The 17,966-nt window shown below is 39.2% G+C and overlaps 1 protein-coding gene across 1 annotated transcript; it reads left to right on the top strand.

The window, feature by feature from the left end:
* Positions 1 to 3,246: 3,246 nt before the first annotated feature.
* On the top strand, positions 3,247 to 10,229 carry TRH (thyrotropin releasing hormone). Its single transcript, XM_053469906.1, has 3 exons — positions 3,247 to 3,359; positions 8,087 to 8,290; positions 9,450 to 10,229. Exons 2-3 carry the CDS (start codon positions 8,092 to 8,094, stop codon positions 9,989 to 9,991), a joined length of 741 nt encoding a protein of 246 aa, XP_053325881.1. The 5' UTR covers positions 3,247 to 3,359; positions 8,087 to 8,091; the 3' UTR covers positions 9,992 to 10,229.
* The last annotated feature ends 7,737 nt before the right edge of the window (positions 10,230 to 17,966 follow it).

Below are 17,966 nucleotides of genomic sequence, written 5' to 3'. Positions count from 1 at the left end.
GAGGGAGAGAGAGAGAGAGAGAGAGACAGAGAGAGACAGACAGAGAGAGATATTGATAGATATAGATAGATAGATAGATAGATAGATAGATAGATAGATAGATAGATTGATAGATAGATTGATAGATAGATTGATAGATATAGATAGATAGATTGATAGATAGATTGATAGATATAGATAGATAGATAGAAAGATAGCGATAGATAGATAGATAGATAGATAGATATAGATAGATATAGATAGATAGATAGATAGATATAGCTAGATATAGATAGATAGATAGATATAGATAGATAGATAGATAGATATAGCTAGATAGAGATAGATAGATAGATAGATAGATAGATAGATAGATAGATCGATACACACAAGGAACAATAAGACAAGAGATTCCTGTCCAGTTGAGTTTACGATGAACATTGTACAGCGCTATGGTATATGATTGATCTTTATAACTACATTTAAATAATAAATACTAATAATTACGGCCGCTGGAAAATCCTCTGCACTGCCAGAAATATTTGAAATTCTATGCGTTTTTTTCTCCTTTGAGAACTTAAATAATTAAAGTTGCTAAATTTTACCAGGAGAAATGATTTCTATTACTGCCGACAGTATCTTAGTTCATGGCATCAGTGCTAACAGAGCTTGGTGACTGTCTAAGTTCAGCACCAAGGACAGCGGCCCCCCAAACACTCTCCCCAGGCTACTCCTCTCTATAGAGTCTCTATAGACTTGATACATTATAGCAATACATAGGTATACAACAATACCAGAGAGGCAAAACATTGAAGCTGGGTACACTTTACCTTACATGTAAGGAAGTTTTATTTTACTGAAAAAGTGGTAGAATAGCCTCCCAGCAGAAGTGGTAGAGGCTAATACAGTGAGAGAATTTAAACATACCTGCGATATGGCATATATATCAAGCTTCAATATATGATTTAGGTAAGTTAAGTAAGAAATGTGTCGATAGTTCCTCTTTGTTGTCCGTTTTTTAAAGGTTTTAATGATCAGCGATGTAAAAAATCAGCTGCAGCTTAAAATAAAAGGCTTTAGGTTTTTATGAACTGTTACTAAATGTTCTTTATTACACTCATGAACAAATTAAATATGGATGTTAAGTTACAGACATGTTTTAAAACATGCTCCAAAATAACTGATAACTCAAGTTGATAAGGTTGACTGAGGATGATGGGAATTATAATATTTGAACAGGTTCACAGAATACTGCAAAAAAATGCACGTAAAAACGTATGTGTGGGGCAGAAGTGTAAGCCCAGAAACCACAGGGCCCCGGTGCAAAAATTACCCCACCCCCTCCAGACTTCACCAAGCAACATGTCCCGCAGTGCCAGCTTTGCCACCAGTTTGTCAGTGCCAACTTTGTCCTAAAAGGCTTCTGTTCCGTTTTAGCCCCCAAACATTTTGCCTGAGCCATCCTAGCCCCCAAACAGCTTGCCTGTGTCTCTTTCCCTCTGTGCAGATTGCTCCAGCATGCAGGCAAAGGATGTGATGTCACTTCCTGCCTGCTGGGTCAGACAGCGTGCAGGGAGAGAGCGTAAGAGATCCTACGATTGGATGATCTCTACAGTCTCCGTGTCGCTAACGCGCACCTAGCGCCCTTCAAAGGGGTTGTGATCCCTGCGACCCCCGTGCAGGGCAATCAAAAGGAGCAGCTGCTTTGGGCTCAGGGCTACCTTAGAGGCCCAAGCAGATGTTGGAGTTAGAGATCCACTACCCCCCTGCTTCTGCCCTTGTGTTATGTTATATCCATCGCCCATCAGCAGGGGGCACTCACACTGCAAGGAGATATTGGGGGCCAATGTGGAGACCCTTGCCCTGGGCCCTATTAGATACAAAGACGGCCCTGCTCAGGTGTAAAAAGCTGGCATAAGGGAAAGACTGAAATGATGTGGAAATAATATCACAACTTGAAAAAAATGAAATGAATAGATGTTTTAACCTTATTTTTATTTGTTTGAGGTGGTGGGTATCACAGTGACCACGTAAGTCTATATATAATATCTATTTTATACTTTACACAAGGTCTACTGTTTTTATAGCTAACAAAAAAAGAAGAGAAGAAAAGAGAAACAAAAAAAGGAAGAAAAAGTGTAGAAGAAAGAAGTCTCACACCAGGCTATATTGACGTATCAATTAAACTTTTATGAGCGAACGGGGACGCAAAAAGAGGAAAGAAAAAAAAAAAGAGAAGCCGCGTTAGATATCTAAATGAAGATTAAGAGAGTGGGATGGGGATCTGAAAATTGTTAACTATTTAGGGTGTTCTCATTGCAATTGATGGTTATTCCAGACAGACAGAAGTCAGGACTGACAGACATACAGAGGTAAAACAGACAGACTGGCAAGCACAGGGTGGCAGCTCGGTGTGTCTGAAGCACGCTGATGTCGTCTATTATGGTCACTGATATTCAGAATATTATTTGATTTAAATATCGCCGTCATATTCTGCGGCGCTGTACAATGGATAAACAAGACATAACAAGTAGTGCATCACATAACAATGAATTAAGGATGGCCCTGCTCAAAGGAGCTTACAATCTGGAAGAAGTAATGTGGCGTTTACTGGTATTTTGGGGGGTCCTGATACGTATCACACCCTTTCCTTGCTGATAAGGGTAACCTGTTAGCCAAAGAAACGGCACATTAGCTAAAGGTGATACATTTATCTGAAGTACATTTGATTGCAAGCTTTTGAGACCGTTTAGGTTGCTTAATACACCTGAAGAAGAGACCTAGGTTGCCCCAAAGCTTGCAATCTATTATACTTCAGTTAGCCAAAAACGATAATGGTATAATCTTTTCCAGATTAGCTTTTTTTTTTACCCTTTCCTTTCCACAGACCTCAGGGTCTGCAGAGCAAAGCACCCACCCTTCATCTATTCAGAATACAGAATTATAAAAGAACGAACACATTTTGTTTTGTTTTTCTTTGTAAAGCCAACGTCATTTACTGTATACATTTGATTACAGAGCTAAATTTGGTCCAGAGTTCTTGTTTTTGTGTTTTTCTGTGTTTACTGCTGTTTTTTTATTATTATTATTATCTAAGAAGCTTTTTTTTTAAGCTTGAGCTGAAAAGGTTAAAGGACATCTAAAATCTGCATTACTGACATCAAAGATATATTAAAAAAAAGTAAGACATACCCCAGATTGCATCACAGAGATTTCCATAATTGGTCCAGGGTGGTATAAATAGAGGAGACTGCAGAGAGAGGCAGATGCATCAGCATTGGATCAGATCTTCAAAGGAGTGATCTGTCCCCTCCTGTGTGAGACTGAAGGACCCCAAGGAGAATTCACTGAACAGAGACCCTCTACCAACCGGACACCAGGTAATAAGCCTCACCCTAAGCCAAAAAACTTTACATAGAGCTCTGATTGGGACTATTTGCAGAGAACCTTATCTCAGTAACTAAGTGTTATAGGGTTACATTGGGGGGTTCAGTGACTGCATAATAGGGGGTCCCAGCATAAAGATAATGGGAGACTGATTAATAATGGGTCCCAGTATGGTGTTTGGAAAAAAAGAGGGGACCCAGGAGGGATAACATGTAGAAGTAGTTAATATATTAGGGTCCCAGTAGAGATTATTGGTAAGGGGGTTCCAGTGGAATTAGGCTGCTGCTGATGTTTTATATCAGGGATCCCAGTAAAAATAGAAAGCAAGTAGAATTATTTTGGGGTCCTAATACTGGAAATAGCTGGATCCCAATATATAACTTTAGTTTTATAACTAGGGGTCCCAACATTGATAGCACGTAAAACTAGCAAATATTGGGGTCCAGGAATAAATAAGAATAGTTATTTTATTTTAGGGGGTCTCCAAAATAACTATAAGTCAATATTGGTTTATACTGGGATCCAAGAATGCTGTCTGGATAATAGCGGGGTCCTAGTAGGTTGGAAGGAAGTGTGACTTAACATTTGGGGTTCATATAGAACTATGTTTGCTAAATGTTAGTGGCTTGATAATAATGGGGGGTCCTGATAGAAAAAGTCACTTGATGGCAGCGACCTTATCCCAGTGTAGCATCTCTTACTCGATATGATATTATAAAAGCATAGGTAGGGTTTTTTGGATCTCATGGTATCCCAGCAGATGAGGAATAGGATAATGCAGTGTGACTGTGTCTCTGGGTTTACAAAACGATTGCTGGGAAGACTGCGACAATAATAATAATAATAATAATAACAATGATAATAATAACAACAGTAACAATAACACAAGGATTTGAAACACTAAGTCAAAAATATTTGAATAATAAAATATTTTAACCTCATATGCATCACTGAACTACGGTACAGAAGGGTGCATTTAAGAAATGCTGCTATTTAACCTATTTGTGGAACATTTTTACCTAGTTAAAATATAAAAGCACATAACAGGACCTTAATTTGTAATGAAACATCTGTTTGAATAAGCTTATTGTAAATATTGTAAATACATTTGAGAGGTGAATTCTGATGGTAGTGTATATTTTAATCTAGTTCAAGATGATAGGAGTTATGTGCAAAATGCTATTTTTGTGCAAAGTGTTCTTATCACTATGGCAACAAACCATACATTCTCAATTATTGAATCATTCCATTAAACTTCGCACCAGAATCATGTTTTATACATTTATACACTGCTATTCTTTATATGAATATAGTTCCAGTTATCGAAATCACATGGAAAATGTTATTTACCAGTCTTATTATATACATTTTTAAATTCAACTGCTTTGCTGTTTGGTGGACGCCGTACCGTACTTATAAAGGATTCAGCGTAAATCATACTATGCTGACCAGGTTTCCAGAATTAAATAAAAAATTATGTTTTAAAGGGACTGGATAGAAAAAAAAATTAGGTTGAATATATTTCATATGATTTCAATGCAATGCTATTCACATTATATAGTATGTATATTAAATGATAATACTTAATAAAAACCTGGAGTTGGGTTTATTCATAGCTATTATTATTATTACTATTATTATTATTATTCAGGGTATATTTGGGATCTGATTCCCCATAAGACATTTTCTGGGACATATAGTCTAGAGATTCTCTGCTGATCGTCTTATAAAGCCTGTAAATGTGGAAGCAAAGTTTATAATTTTATCTGGGAATTGCTAGTTTTAAGATAGAATGACTACTAAAGCAATTGTTTATTTCCAGAAAATAAGCAAAACGGCTAGAAACCAGCCCAGAACAACTAATTTGTGAAAAGCTAACAATTCTAAAAGAAAATGTATAAAAATTAGAATAAATATGAATTTGTTTAATTTTGTAAGCATCGATCTCGATAATCCAGATTAGCCATGAGACGAGGCAGACAGTCCAGGCAAATGTTTCATTGCTGAAGAATTATGACTGCTCGATCCTGTGACCCAAAGCAGAGATCTAATATATTTTTCTGGGTTACTCACACCTCGCTTGGTTTATCTGATGGATAATTTCAACCTTTTTTGCACCCTCTGGAACAGAAAGGGTTACACGAGGTTAGTCCACCAAATGCATCAAAAGGGCCATTGGTCTAGAGATGCATTTGGTACGGAATGGGTTAAATTTGGTACTTCTCTTAAGAAATAGTAGTCTAGCCAGGCGTGTTTAGTACAGAATTTAATTCCCCTAAAAGAAGACTGAATTTCTCCGCAGCTCTCCCAGAAATGTTTTGTGTTCTATGTGCGATGCATCACATTATTTTATGAACGTTTATATCACGCATGCTTTATTGATCACTTGAGGCACGAGCGTGGAGAGCGAATCATTAATTTCATAATGTAATAGAACAGAACATTTTTATAGCGGATTATGTGGCCAACCAACCGTGGAAAGCGTACATGAAAGACCCACTAATGAACCCCAGTCATTAACCCTTACACGTTACTCACGTCTCTTAATTAGAGGTAGGATTTGAGGCTCAAGTTCTGGAGGGGTTCAGTCTGCGGGATTTGTCTTTTGTTCATTTGCGTTAAAATCAGTGGTGCTTTTCAAAAACAAGAGTCACCGAGTCACCTCCAACGCACGGCTTGCCTCGGTTTCCCTAACGTGTTACCTACATGACATACAGCGATAGGCAGCGAGGTTTGTGAAGGTCCATAGAACATCATTAATTGGTCTACCATAGACTCCAGTAAATGTCCGCCATGGGCAATAATTAAATAACATTTGTTTGGTGAGATACCAGATACTAGGAGACACGAGGGGCTCAAACTACTTATTCTTCTAAACCTTAATTGGTGTTGAAAATGGTGGAGATTCATCGATAATGATTCATGCGTCTCATGTATGGATACATTTTTATCGGTTCATTCTAGAACATAAAACACTTTGCCTGCATTCTACAAGACGCTCATTTAATGCAGCGTGGAAAGCTGAAATAAACACCCTGTCCGGGACAAGTAATAAAAAGTGACTTTATGCTTTATGCCAACATTCAGGCTGGAGCGTAATAAACCGCTACGCTACTCCAACACTTAATTACACGCCGCTAAATTATGAGTTACGCGGATTTATTTATTACAACGTTCTCACTCACTTCCGTATCGAGATGGCTGTTTATCCAATCGTATATTACATTTTTAACCTCCATCCCAATATTTTGGTACATAAATGTCTAGAACGTAAATATATCCGTTCATACAAGTTATTAGCTGCGAAAGCAAAGCAAATGCATTAATTTAAAGAGAGGATTAAAGAGACATCAGAACAAACCGGCAAACATAAAAAGTGGCATATATCTGGCTGTAATGAGCTTCACCTGTGGCAAAAATTGGGCTTGCCTCAAAAGATTCCTTTTCATACTTTCAGGTACAAAGCGGTTTAGAAATAAAGTCAGTGCATGTGGTTCTTTTTTTTTGGATCAGGTCACTGAATTGGGCCTTGAGGTCTCGTTGCTAAGCTGGAAGTTCTGCCTACTGATCCAAAACTCTTTATCTAGGAACCAAAATCTTACCCCTTCCAGGAAAGATTCAAAATGTATTCATGAAGAGGATGTTTGGTGAGACACCATACCTATCTCACTAGATTTCATTCCGGGGGATATCATGGGTGTCAGGGGCAAGGGAAGTGTTTTACCCTCCCATGGAATGTTGCCAACAGCAGCAGCAAAACCCCTGCATGATCATTTCAAGGGGTAGAAGGGGCAAATGGGCAGTTTACAGCATTACATTAGAGCAGTGCTGAAGCAATATCACTAATCAGAGAAGAAAATTAAAAAAGGTGCATGATGGGCAGAAGAAAGGAGATGAGGAAAGGTGTAAGTGTTGGGGAGGAAAGAGTAATTGCGTTGATCGTGGCTCTGCAAAAAGTGAAGCTTGATTTCCACTCTAAATAAACCTAATACCCAACTCAGAAAAGCTCTTATAGCTGAGCCCATTTTTCCTGCCGTAGAGACTGAGACCTTAATCGGTCTTTGGTCTCGTCTTAGGTCAGTGATCATGTAATGCCTATCCCATGCCTGTTTAAATTCCCTCACTGTATTAGCCTCTACCACTTCTACTGGGAGGCTCTTCTATTGATCTACCACCCTCTCAGTAAAATAAAACTTCCTTACATGACATCTACATTACATTAGACTATGGCTTATTGCTCTAATAATTAAACAGTGAGGGTTAGTACCTTGCTTATATGAGACATGCGCCAACACTGTCTGGGTCTTATGGAAGTTGGTGTTATATAATTCTGGATAATTCCATATATCCCTTATATTCCTGATAAAATCCATATTTATGATTTGGTAAATAGGGTTTGCTATAGACTCTGAACTCTCTTGGTGATCGTTAGCCGTGCCATGCTGAAGGGATCATTTGTTAAACTCGTTTGCATAAAATTATAGAGAATAAGACTTTTGAAGACAGGTTCGAGGGGTTCTAAATAATTGTTGTGGTGCGTGGTAATTAAATGCAAATGACTGACTTTTGTTTCAAGGAATACAACTTGAAACATTATTAACTCTTTAGTTATATTGTTTTTAGATCAAGGCTTTTATGTACAGTATATCCGTTTCACATTGTGAAATGCTCTGGATTATTATAATAATCGACCTTTTTTATTCCTGGTTTTGTTTGGCAGCTGAGATGACATCCGCTTGGTGGCTATTGCTCCTGGGGGCAACTTTATCACAAATGGTAGGCACACAAGAGCAGCCTCTACCCGATGACGAGGAACTACAGGCAGAAGATAACGTGGACCTCAGCAACATGCTGCAGAGAGCCCAACGGATCCTGATCCGCAGTATGCTTCAGAGGATGGAAGAGGAAGAACAAAATGACAAAGGTAGGATGGACAGGGCCAACTGGGCACGTGGCCTGAGCGTCGCTTTCTGGGGGGGTCCGGAGAAGTGTTTGGGGAAGTCTTACCATACCAGATCATACACCACCTCCCTTTCTTACCATATCCCACCCATATTGCCCATGGTCTACTGTCTATAGACAATACAAGATAGTTTGGAATGCATGTAGGGACCTATGGAGTATTTTTACGTCGTGACATGTAAGGTCTATCTATATCCAGTCTCTTTAGACATCGGGGGAAGGTGGACCAAAAGTATTATTGGAAGAAGTCACTGTTTTCTGCATCTCTACCCTTAAACGAATAGGTGTCTTAAATGGATTGCTGTCTCTGTAATGTTATTTTAGTATGCGAAACACAGTGCACAGGGCTAGAAGACGCATAATCAGTCAATTATATTTTCAAATTGAAAACAAATTCAAGGCCTGTCGCTCACACCGCCGGTCTGTTAAAACCTCCCTGCAGAATACAAAGGACTGTGGCCAAGAGCTACTCTGTTGATATCCTTCCAAACGTTCACTTTGATGCCTTCAGAAAGACTTGCGGTCCTTATGGTAATTTTTCCGCTGTGTTATTTGAGGTATATCTCGGGGGGGGGGGGCACGTAACATCTGGGATCCCCCAAATCATTATTTATGTGCTTTTACTTTGATGTCCATTGATTGGTGGAGTGAAACGATATTCTAATTCTAGAATTTTACAGAAATTACAGAGCTGAAAGTCCTTCAACGGACCTCTAATGGGCACATTAAAAATCTGCAAAGTAAGAAAAATGGCCAAAGGTATTTAGAACCGGAATTCACAGAAAATTTAGAACAACGTCTTAATGATGACAAGAAGATTAATCGATGTCTAGCAACAGAATAGCCATTTACAGCCCAAGGGTGTGCTACATTATGTCAGTAGCTTATAATAATTATAATTATATATTGTACGTTCAGAAGTTTAATAAGTAAAACGGATTCAAACATGACTAGATGGGTCGAATAGGGTCTTTTCTATTGTTACCACGTATCTATGCCCTCCCACATTAAATATTAGCAATGAATCTAGAATATTATCTAGGAAATTCTTTTATGCCACTTTATTTCTGGACCTTAGGTCATGATGTTGGATCTGATCTTGCATTTGTCCTTTTACACAGAATCAGAACCCCCTGCTCTTGAATGGATTTCCAAGCGCCAGCACCCTGGAAAAAGACTTCTTGATGAAATGGAGAAGAGGCAGCACCCAGGAAAGAGGGAAGAGGGTGATTGGTACCTGGATCTCCCAAAGAGGCAGCACCCAGGCAGGAGATCTCCCATGGGGGATCAGTATCTAGATTCCTCCAACTCTGCATTGGAGCTCCTGAATGACATATCCAAGAGACAGCATCCAGGGAAAAGGAATCCATCCCACATCAAACGTCAGCACCCGGGAAAGAGAGGTTGGGATGAGGAGGAAGACACTGAGCTGAGTGACCTCAGGGATGTAGAGAAGCGCCAGCATCCAGGCAAGAGGTACATGGAATCTGAGAGTCTTGACTACATGCCTCCATGCGAGGGGTCTGATCCTTTCAACTGCAGCAAGGGAAGTCTTCTCCTGGAGCTCCTAGACAATGTAAATAGAGGGAGGATGGAGGAGAAAAGGCAGCATCCTGGCAGAAGAGCCGTATGGGAAGGGGAGGTCCCTCTAGTTCAGGAGTAACAGTCGTTCCCATTACAAGACCAGCTCAATTTCAGTAACACCTCAACCAATCCCCTTTCATGCTGGACAGCAATTTGTGAAACCTAGTTCCATTTACCCCGCTGGTAACCCAAACACATTACCTAATTATAGTTATACGTGACACATTGTCTAAAAGGCATGAGCATACCATGAAGTTCATTATAGTAAGCAGGTGGAAGAGAGTGAGACATCCCTCATACCGACCCTACTGCTCATAAAACAGCTGTGATTTTATGTTGTTACATTTAAAGATGCCCTACCACGTCGAACATGGTTTTATCCAAAAACAATCATTGGATGAATCATTTCTTGATTGACCAGATCATATGTGTTAATTAATTTAGAAGGTATATCATATAATTATATATATTAAGTGTTCCTAGTAGCTTATCGTACTCTTCTACCACAATAATACAGCATTTCCAAGATAGAAATGATAGCTTTTTGAGCTTTGATATGGGAAGCAAGTCATCATCTCCATCTCAACGTATCCATCTCAAGTTATATGCCACCGTAATGTCAGTAGGTAAGTTGAATGAAGATCTGAGTTCCTTTTATAATCACCATATAGAAGTTAATGTCTTAATGATATGGAACAGCATTTTTAACAGATTCCTTAGGCTCTAATGCATCATCTGAATTAAAAAAACTTCTGGTAAAAACATAGGGTAGAGTTTATATTTAGCTGAAAGACCAGTTGCTTATGAAAAGCTTCAATTTATCAGTAAGCAAACACCAAAATGGCCCCAGGTGATCCAGTTTGCTCCTACTGACATTGGGGGCATGGAACATTGGGCTTTAATTCTTCACAGGTGGATTGTTATAAAATGGTCCCATGTTTTACCATGATGGAAGAGAAGCAGGAGATGTAGCAGAACTTCAAGGAAGTCAGCCAATCATACAGTGAGAAATCCATCCACACTTCTTGTGTGTTGGAATTCACTTCTCGTTACCAGTTTACTACTAAAAAAGAATGATCAGACAACGGGTCTCATATCCTCTGGGCTACCTAATTTTAATATAAATACAATTAAACACTTAACCAGAATGCCAGCCACACCAAAATAAAAGCACTCCTGTGTTGGCCATTGTGATGAAATGTTGGCTTTGATGATGTCATAGCTGTACATTCATATTGTCCATGCAGAAGCCATAAATATTTGATGAACCTTCATGAAGGCCTTAGATTTATTGGATGGTCACTAGTGGATAATGGTTCTTAGAATGTGGTTAGATGAGTTTAAGACTTGTATCAGCTTCCTAGTATACACAACTCTTAATACCAACCTAGAGGAACAGGCAAGAGGTTGAAACCATTTGGGAGTCCATCTGAGTTGTCATCAGAATACTGTTGTCCGTGTGGTTTCTCTATATGACATGTAGAAATCACTGGATTAATTTGACCCATTTGCGTCAACCAGGACACTGATTTACTAATCTTTCAATCAATGGTCCTATAACTTTCCCAAATGCCTTAAGGGATATTCTAGCTTTGACTAGATTAGCACAATCTATTAATTTATCTCAACGCTCTGATGAAAGGCGAGTTGTCCTGGCATCTGCAGAAGAAGCGAGGGACGGGCAAGTGACCCTAGGACATTACACACATGGCACACAGAGGCTCAGCTAAGATAAATCAGTCCAAACAAATAAGTGTAATATCTGTAAAACACTCACACTGTTTAAATGAATAAAAAGTTAAAATATTAAATAATTGTCAGCTCAATGATGGGGAAAAAGTAACTTTGGGGTTAGCGACTCCACTCCACTCTGCTCTAATATGTATATTGTTTATTTAATAAAATTAGATTTCATGTATGCTTGGCCTTCAGACATACATAACTGGTTTCACAACAATGTCCCTTCTCATGCATTGGGTGTTACATTATGTGTAAAAATGAAAAGAAAAAAAAAAAGAAAAAAATCAGTAAATTATAATCACTTTTCTCCTGTGTATTAAAAATAAACGAATGTGAAAGATTATTTTTATAGACAAAGATCTTTTGTGTGTTGTCAGTAAATAAATGTTTATTCTGTACATAACTATTTTAATATGGATATTGGGGGAAAATGTATATACTAAAAGCATGGCCCTTTTATTGCCTGTGTATGATACAATAAAGATTGCATCTGAACAAAAGCAGTTTCTCCCCGATTTCTAGGGGGAAAAGAAGGAGGTTTTGTTGGTTCATGAACTGATCACTCCAAATTTAATATTTTTGTTCCAGAATTGTACTTCCAAGTACAAAAGTTCTCATTCATATGAAGAAAAAAAAACTTTTATTATAGTGATAGTAAAGCTCTTTTACATGTTTTGGGAAGCCAAAGGCTTAGTCTGCCCATTATTCGTGATGTAAATCAATACATATTAAGCCCAAAATGTGGCACAAAGCCAGTGGTGTACTTGAGAAGGGGTGAGGGGAAAGCTGCAGTTGAGGTAAGGGAGTGAGTGAGGGAAGGAGATAGCGGGTAAGGGAGAGAGTATGCATGTATGACTATATGTATGTTAGAGTGAGAGTGTAAATGTGTTTGTGTGTGAGCATTTATGTATGTGTGTGAACATGAATGTGTATGTATGAGTGTGTGAATGTGTATGTGTATGTGAGCATGAGTGTGTATGTGAGCATGTGTGTGTGTGAGCATTAATGTGTAAGTGTGTGTGAGCATGGATGTGTGTGTGAGGGTGAATGTGTAAGTGTGTGAGCATGGATATATATGTGTAAGTATGTGTGAACATGAATGTGTATGTGTAGGTGTGTGTGGGCATGAATGTGTATGTGTGTGGAAGCATTGAAGTGTAAATGTTGGTGTGTGTGGGCATGGATCTGTATGTGGGTGTATGAGCATGTATGTGTATGTGTAAGTGTGTGTGAGCATGCATTTGTATCTGTAAATGTGTTATGTCAGCATGGATGTGTATGTGTACGTGTGTGTGAGCATGAATGTGTATCTGTGAGCATGAATGTGTATGTGTAAGTGTGAAATAAAGAATCCGCCATGCACTCAAGGTACGCCTCTGCATAAATGTTATTAATATGTAAATAAAAAAAACAACACAAAGCCCTCAAAGGTTATAATGTTAGGAAATCTTTGAGCTTAGAAAAAGTGTTACTATCGCCTCTTTTAAGTTTTTTCTTGACTGAAGATGCTAACACTGGGGTTACAAAGTTTGACAAATGTTGTTAGTACCAGCTTATAAGATAAAAAAGCTTTCCCAAGACATTTCCTAGAGGTTGAGGTTGAGGTATGCTTTAGACACACATAGACCTTATAAAGCGGATGGACTCTGTGATCATAGTTGCCCAAACTGGTTCGTAAGGGAAGCACTCTTGCCATCCATCGAGGATTACATGCAATGAGGCAATTAACAAAACATCATGTTAACTTGTTCAGCACGGTATTTTCTGTTTAATGAAATGAAGAAGAGCCCTCTGAGGTCCTGAAACAAACATATTTGTCCATGTTGGCTTACATTTTAATGATTCCAAAATGGGAAGAAACTTCATACTATTTTACAACTGCATCCAATGCCTTCTCAATATGAATGATCACAGATGGAACTTTTGACTCTGACATACTGTTCAAAAACTTTTAACTCTTTCACATAGAAAACTCAAATCAGTTCTCAAAACCTGATCAGTTTCCATGGTGATCATCAATTCACTTCGGAGTTTCGATCACCAGGGACCATTACTCACAAATGTCTTCATTGCTTTCTCTGTTGGACCCTAATTATATGCCCAATCAATTTATGGTAGCAATTAGCAGCTTGAGAGAAAATCTTCAAACGAGGCAAGTTAAATCCCTGGCTCCAAGCAGGTACTTCAGATCCACAGGCTGATCAAAGCCAGAGGGGGGTAGTTCCCTGAACATTATACCCCCATGTGCTTTAATTAATTTTCTACCGTCATTAGGTCTGGGAAAAGAGTCATGTTGCACGGTAGTGAAGATAACTAGAGTTTATTATAAAGTCAGAACAGGTGAAGACACTGATGTACCAGGACCAGAATACCTTACAACCTAGACACAATTCCATTGGGATGACCATATTGGCCCAGTACACATCCATCAGTCAAAAGTGCTGCCCCCTGCAGTGTGTGGGATGTATAAACGTCCAGCATTAAATCAAGTTCTCAAGTTATACTTTAGACATACTAAACAAACCAAAAATGGTCAAAAATTTGGGTCAAAGTAGACATGCCTGTCTTTTTCAGAGATTCTCAGATAAAGGTCTCTGGCAAACATTGACGCACGGGCTGAATGAAACAGGGTTAAATTTGATGGACCTATGTCTTTTTTTCAACCTAAATGACTATGTTACCAATCAACGATTTTTCCCAAATAAACACTTTTGTGTTACTGTATGATTCCCGTGAATGCTCAAACCCTTTACCATGTACTCGCATTCCACTGGCATGTTTGAGGTCAGTCTTTGTCGTGACAAAGTCATAAGCATGTCGTTTCTTACAATGAAGAACATTTCAAGCAACACTGACCTGCACAAGGCATCTTGTAGAGGATTTTCACTAGTGATATAAAGTGATATTTGGACTTTTTTGTATGGCAGTAACTCTTCTGCATGGCATCCATTGTAGAGATAGAGGTTGACACCTACGGTACTTGATGTCTGGGTTATTAGGGATTTTCATGAGCCACACCAGGTCAACAACCCCATTCCTTATATGACCAAACCAGGTCAACAACTCAGTTCCTTATATGGCCACAGCAGGTCAACATCCTGGTTCCTTATATGGCCAAACTAGGTCAACAACTCAGTTCCTTATATGGCCACAGTAGGTCAACATCCTGGTTCCTTATATGGCCAAACTAGGTCAACAACCCAGTTCCTTATGGTCACACCAGGTCACCATTCTGGTTTCTTATATGGCCAAACCAGGTCAACGACCCACTTCCTTATTTGGTCACACCAAGTCAACATCCTGGTTCCTTATATGGCCAAACTAGGTGAACAACCCAGTTCCTTATATGGCCAACTAGGTGAACAACCCAGCTCCTTATATGGTCAAACCAGGTCAACAAGCCAGTTCCTTATATGATTGCACCAGGTCAACAACCCAGCTCCATACATGGTCAAACCAGGTAAAATAAAAACCCCAATTCCTTAAATGGAAAGGTCAATGACCCTATGGACGGGCTGGATTTTCGCCCGGAGCCCAGAATCCTTCTTTTTCCGATTTACACTTGTAATCCTCAGACCTTGAAGTTATGAAAAATATTATTCTTTACTAAACATTACATTACTGTATTCGTTTGTCTTATTAATAACCCCCATTTAAAGGCGGCAGAGATAACCCTAGAGTTTGTACACTCCTAGTTCTCCTGTGAGTGCAACTCATCTGTGAACAGCGACGTTGCTTTTTCAATTTAGAAATCTCACATACAGTCAATTCTATATGCTAATTAAATATATTTAACTGTTTCAGTGCCAGCACATAGGTCTGGCATTTTAAGGATAACAACTAATATAACGTGAAAAAATGTAGAGTAGGTCATTTTGTACGTCGGGGGAAACGTCTCCACTTCACGTCTATTACCTTTCTTGGATTATTGCACTGCACCTCCTGGTGTCAAATGCTGGAAGTTCAGAAAAACAGCAATGTTTCCACGTTCACAAATATACTAAATATTTACCATCAAAGTATTTCCATATGAAGAGCAATGAGGTGCAAAGTTTTAAAAGCGACTGTATCACCAACAATGTTCCAAAAAAAACCCTAAAAAAATATTCCTGCCCATTTTGACAATTCCATTGGTTATTATGGAAGTTAACACTGGCTAAGTTGCCTATTTCAACCCATGACGCAATATCAAATTTATTTTTAAGAAAAAATTATATTCTTGCGGAATGTGTTTGCATTATAAAGGAAACTCGTAATGCAGCTGTATATAGTTAGTGCTACCATATAAGAAGCCATCAAGATGAAGGCAAAACAAAACCACTTATTAAAATCCCATCGATTTTGCGAAGAAAAGGGAAAAAGATCATTCATACACCCAAAGGACAATTAAAATAATTCCTGGATCAACCACTTTTAAAGTTAAATTCAATGAACACCCTTCTTTCGGTCACCACCTTCATAGGCAGTGAATTCCAGAGTTTTAATGCTCTCACTGTGAAGAACTCCCCTTTTTCTGTTTAAGTTGGTATCACGGCTTATCATAATAGGTGGGCTTTGTTATGTGCTCTGTATAAATATCACATGCAAGACCATCCAAGGACCCCGAAATACCCAGACTGCCTTCTGTAGCAGCTGATTCATTTAAATAGCAAACTGTAGCGCTTATCCGGCTGAACTGGCAACTCAATCAAGATTCAGATGTGAAATGCAGAAACTCATTTATCTTTGAGGTTGTTCATGGAATTCTCGGCAAGCATAAAACCATAGGTTCCTAGCCAAAAAATAGCAGGAGTGCATTAATTGAGGAGGGATTGATGGTTAATATTTCACGTTCTCCCAAGCATTTGACAGCTGGCTGTATGCGCTTTCATGGGATGACCAGACTTCGAACGAGAGGGAAGGGTTAATGGGCAAGAAAACTTTTGCACTGAATCCTATTAAATTGTTCTACACACTTGTGAGGTTTTACAGAATCTAACTCCTGGCGATCTTTTAATAAAATGTAATGATCTGAAGCAAAGAGCCGGGGAGGAGGAAAGAATAAGAAGGGTGACCAGCCGTACCCTTCTGACTTTTGTAATGTAGCCGTCTCCATGTTAGGTTTAATAAAGCCATTTATATTTCTTTAAAGTCTTAAGCATCAACTTTCTGGAATATATCACAAAATACAATGTTATATAATCTTTCGGGATCTCAGAGGTCTCTATTAGACTTGTGCACACGGACCAAACAAATGGGAAGAATTTGCATTTCCTTTTTGGTCCATTTGTTTTCGGACAACGAATTTCAGTTCGGACGAAATTCAAAGAGCTCTGTTGTCACTCACGCTCTAATTCACTCTCACACTCTCATTCATGCTCTCTCAGTGTCTCCCTAGCTTCTCCGCCTACAGCTTCTCTTTCTCCTTTTCCGCAGCTCTGTTTCTTCTCTTGGCTCGTGTTGTTCTTCTGTCTTCTTTTATCGTCTGCTTCTCCCCGTTATCACCTCTGTTAACCGCAAAAGGGCAGATCCTGCACCCCCTCTCTGCCGATTGGAGGAACGGGGGAGAGGCTGTCCCTGTGGGGGCGTCATTGCTCGGCCGGCGGATTTGTGGGGGAATTGAGGTGCAGAAACGCATTACACAGGATTTAGTCACACCAGGGCCATCAGCTCGACCATGATTTACAGGACTTTGCCTCTCAAAATGCTAATTCCATGAGTAGGTGCCCTGTAACAAGGGTTTTCTATAAGTAGGGTGGTGACGACGTAGCTGAGGTGAGCGGTGCCTACTACATAGACTTCCACGTAGTCCAAATACCTAAAACTGGAACCTTTACAGAAATGTTTTATGCAAATTATTGTTATAAGGACAATGGATACAGCAGTACTGGGTCAAGAGAAGATGAGAAAAAGTCACATGACCTCCACGGAGGTCACTTCAGGTCAGAATTTACACCTGAAGAAGCGATCAATATATTTTATTGATACAATGAAATGCATAAAAACAATTTTGCTGTTTCTGTACACATTAATTTGGCTTTTAGGGCTGAGATAGATTGTTACTTAGAAAACATTCTTAACTCCAAAAAAGAGACAAAATCAGTGAAGGGCAGAGATACAGGGGGCTAAAGAGGGACTGCCTTTATTAGCAGGTACCCCCCCTTAATATATTAATGTATATTTGCTTCTATGATGTTTCCCGGCCTCTCCTCCTCCTTCTTCTGTCTTCTCGCATCTCTAAAAAACCCTTTCTGATGCTTCTCAAGGCTATCGATGACTCGGCGCTCCGCCTGGCTACCGATGACTGCCAGCCATTACTGGCGATCGCCGAGACG

This window comes from Spea bombifrons, chromosome 6 (genome assembly GCF_027358695.1).
Source record: "Spea bombifrons isolate aSpeBom1 chromosome 6, aSpeBom1.2.pri, whole genome shotgun sequence".
In the NCBI taxonomy this organism is placed as follows: Eukaryota; Metazoa; Chordata; class Amphibia; order Anura; family Pelobatidae; genus Spea; species Spea bombifrons.
Note: the sequence above shows the minus strand (reverse complement) of the source record. Positions and strands in the feature narration are given on the sequence as shown.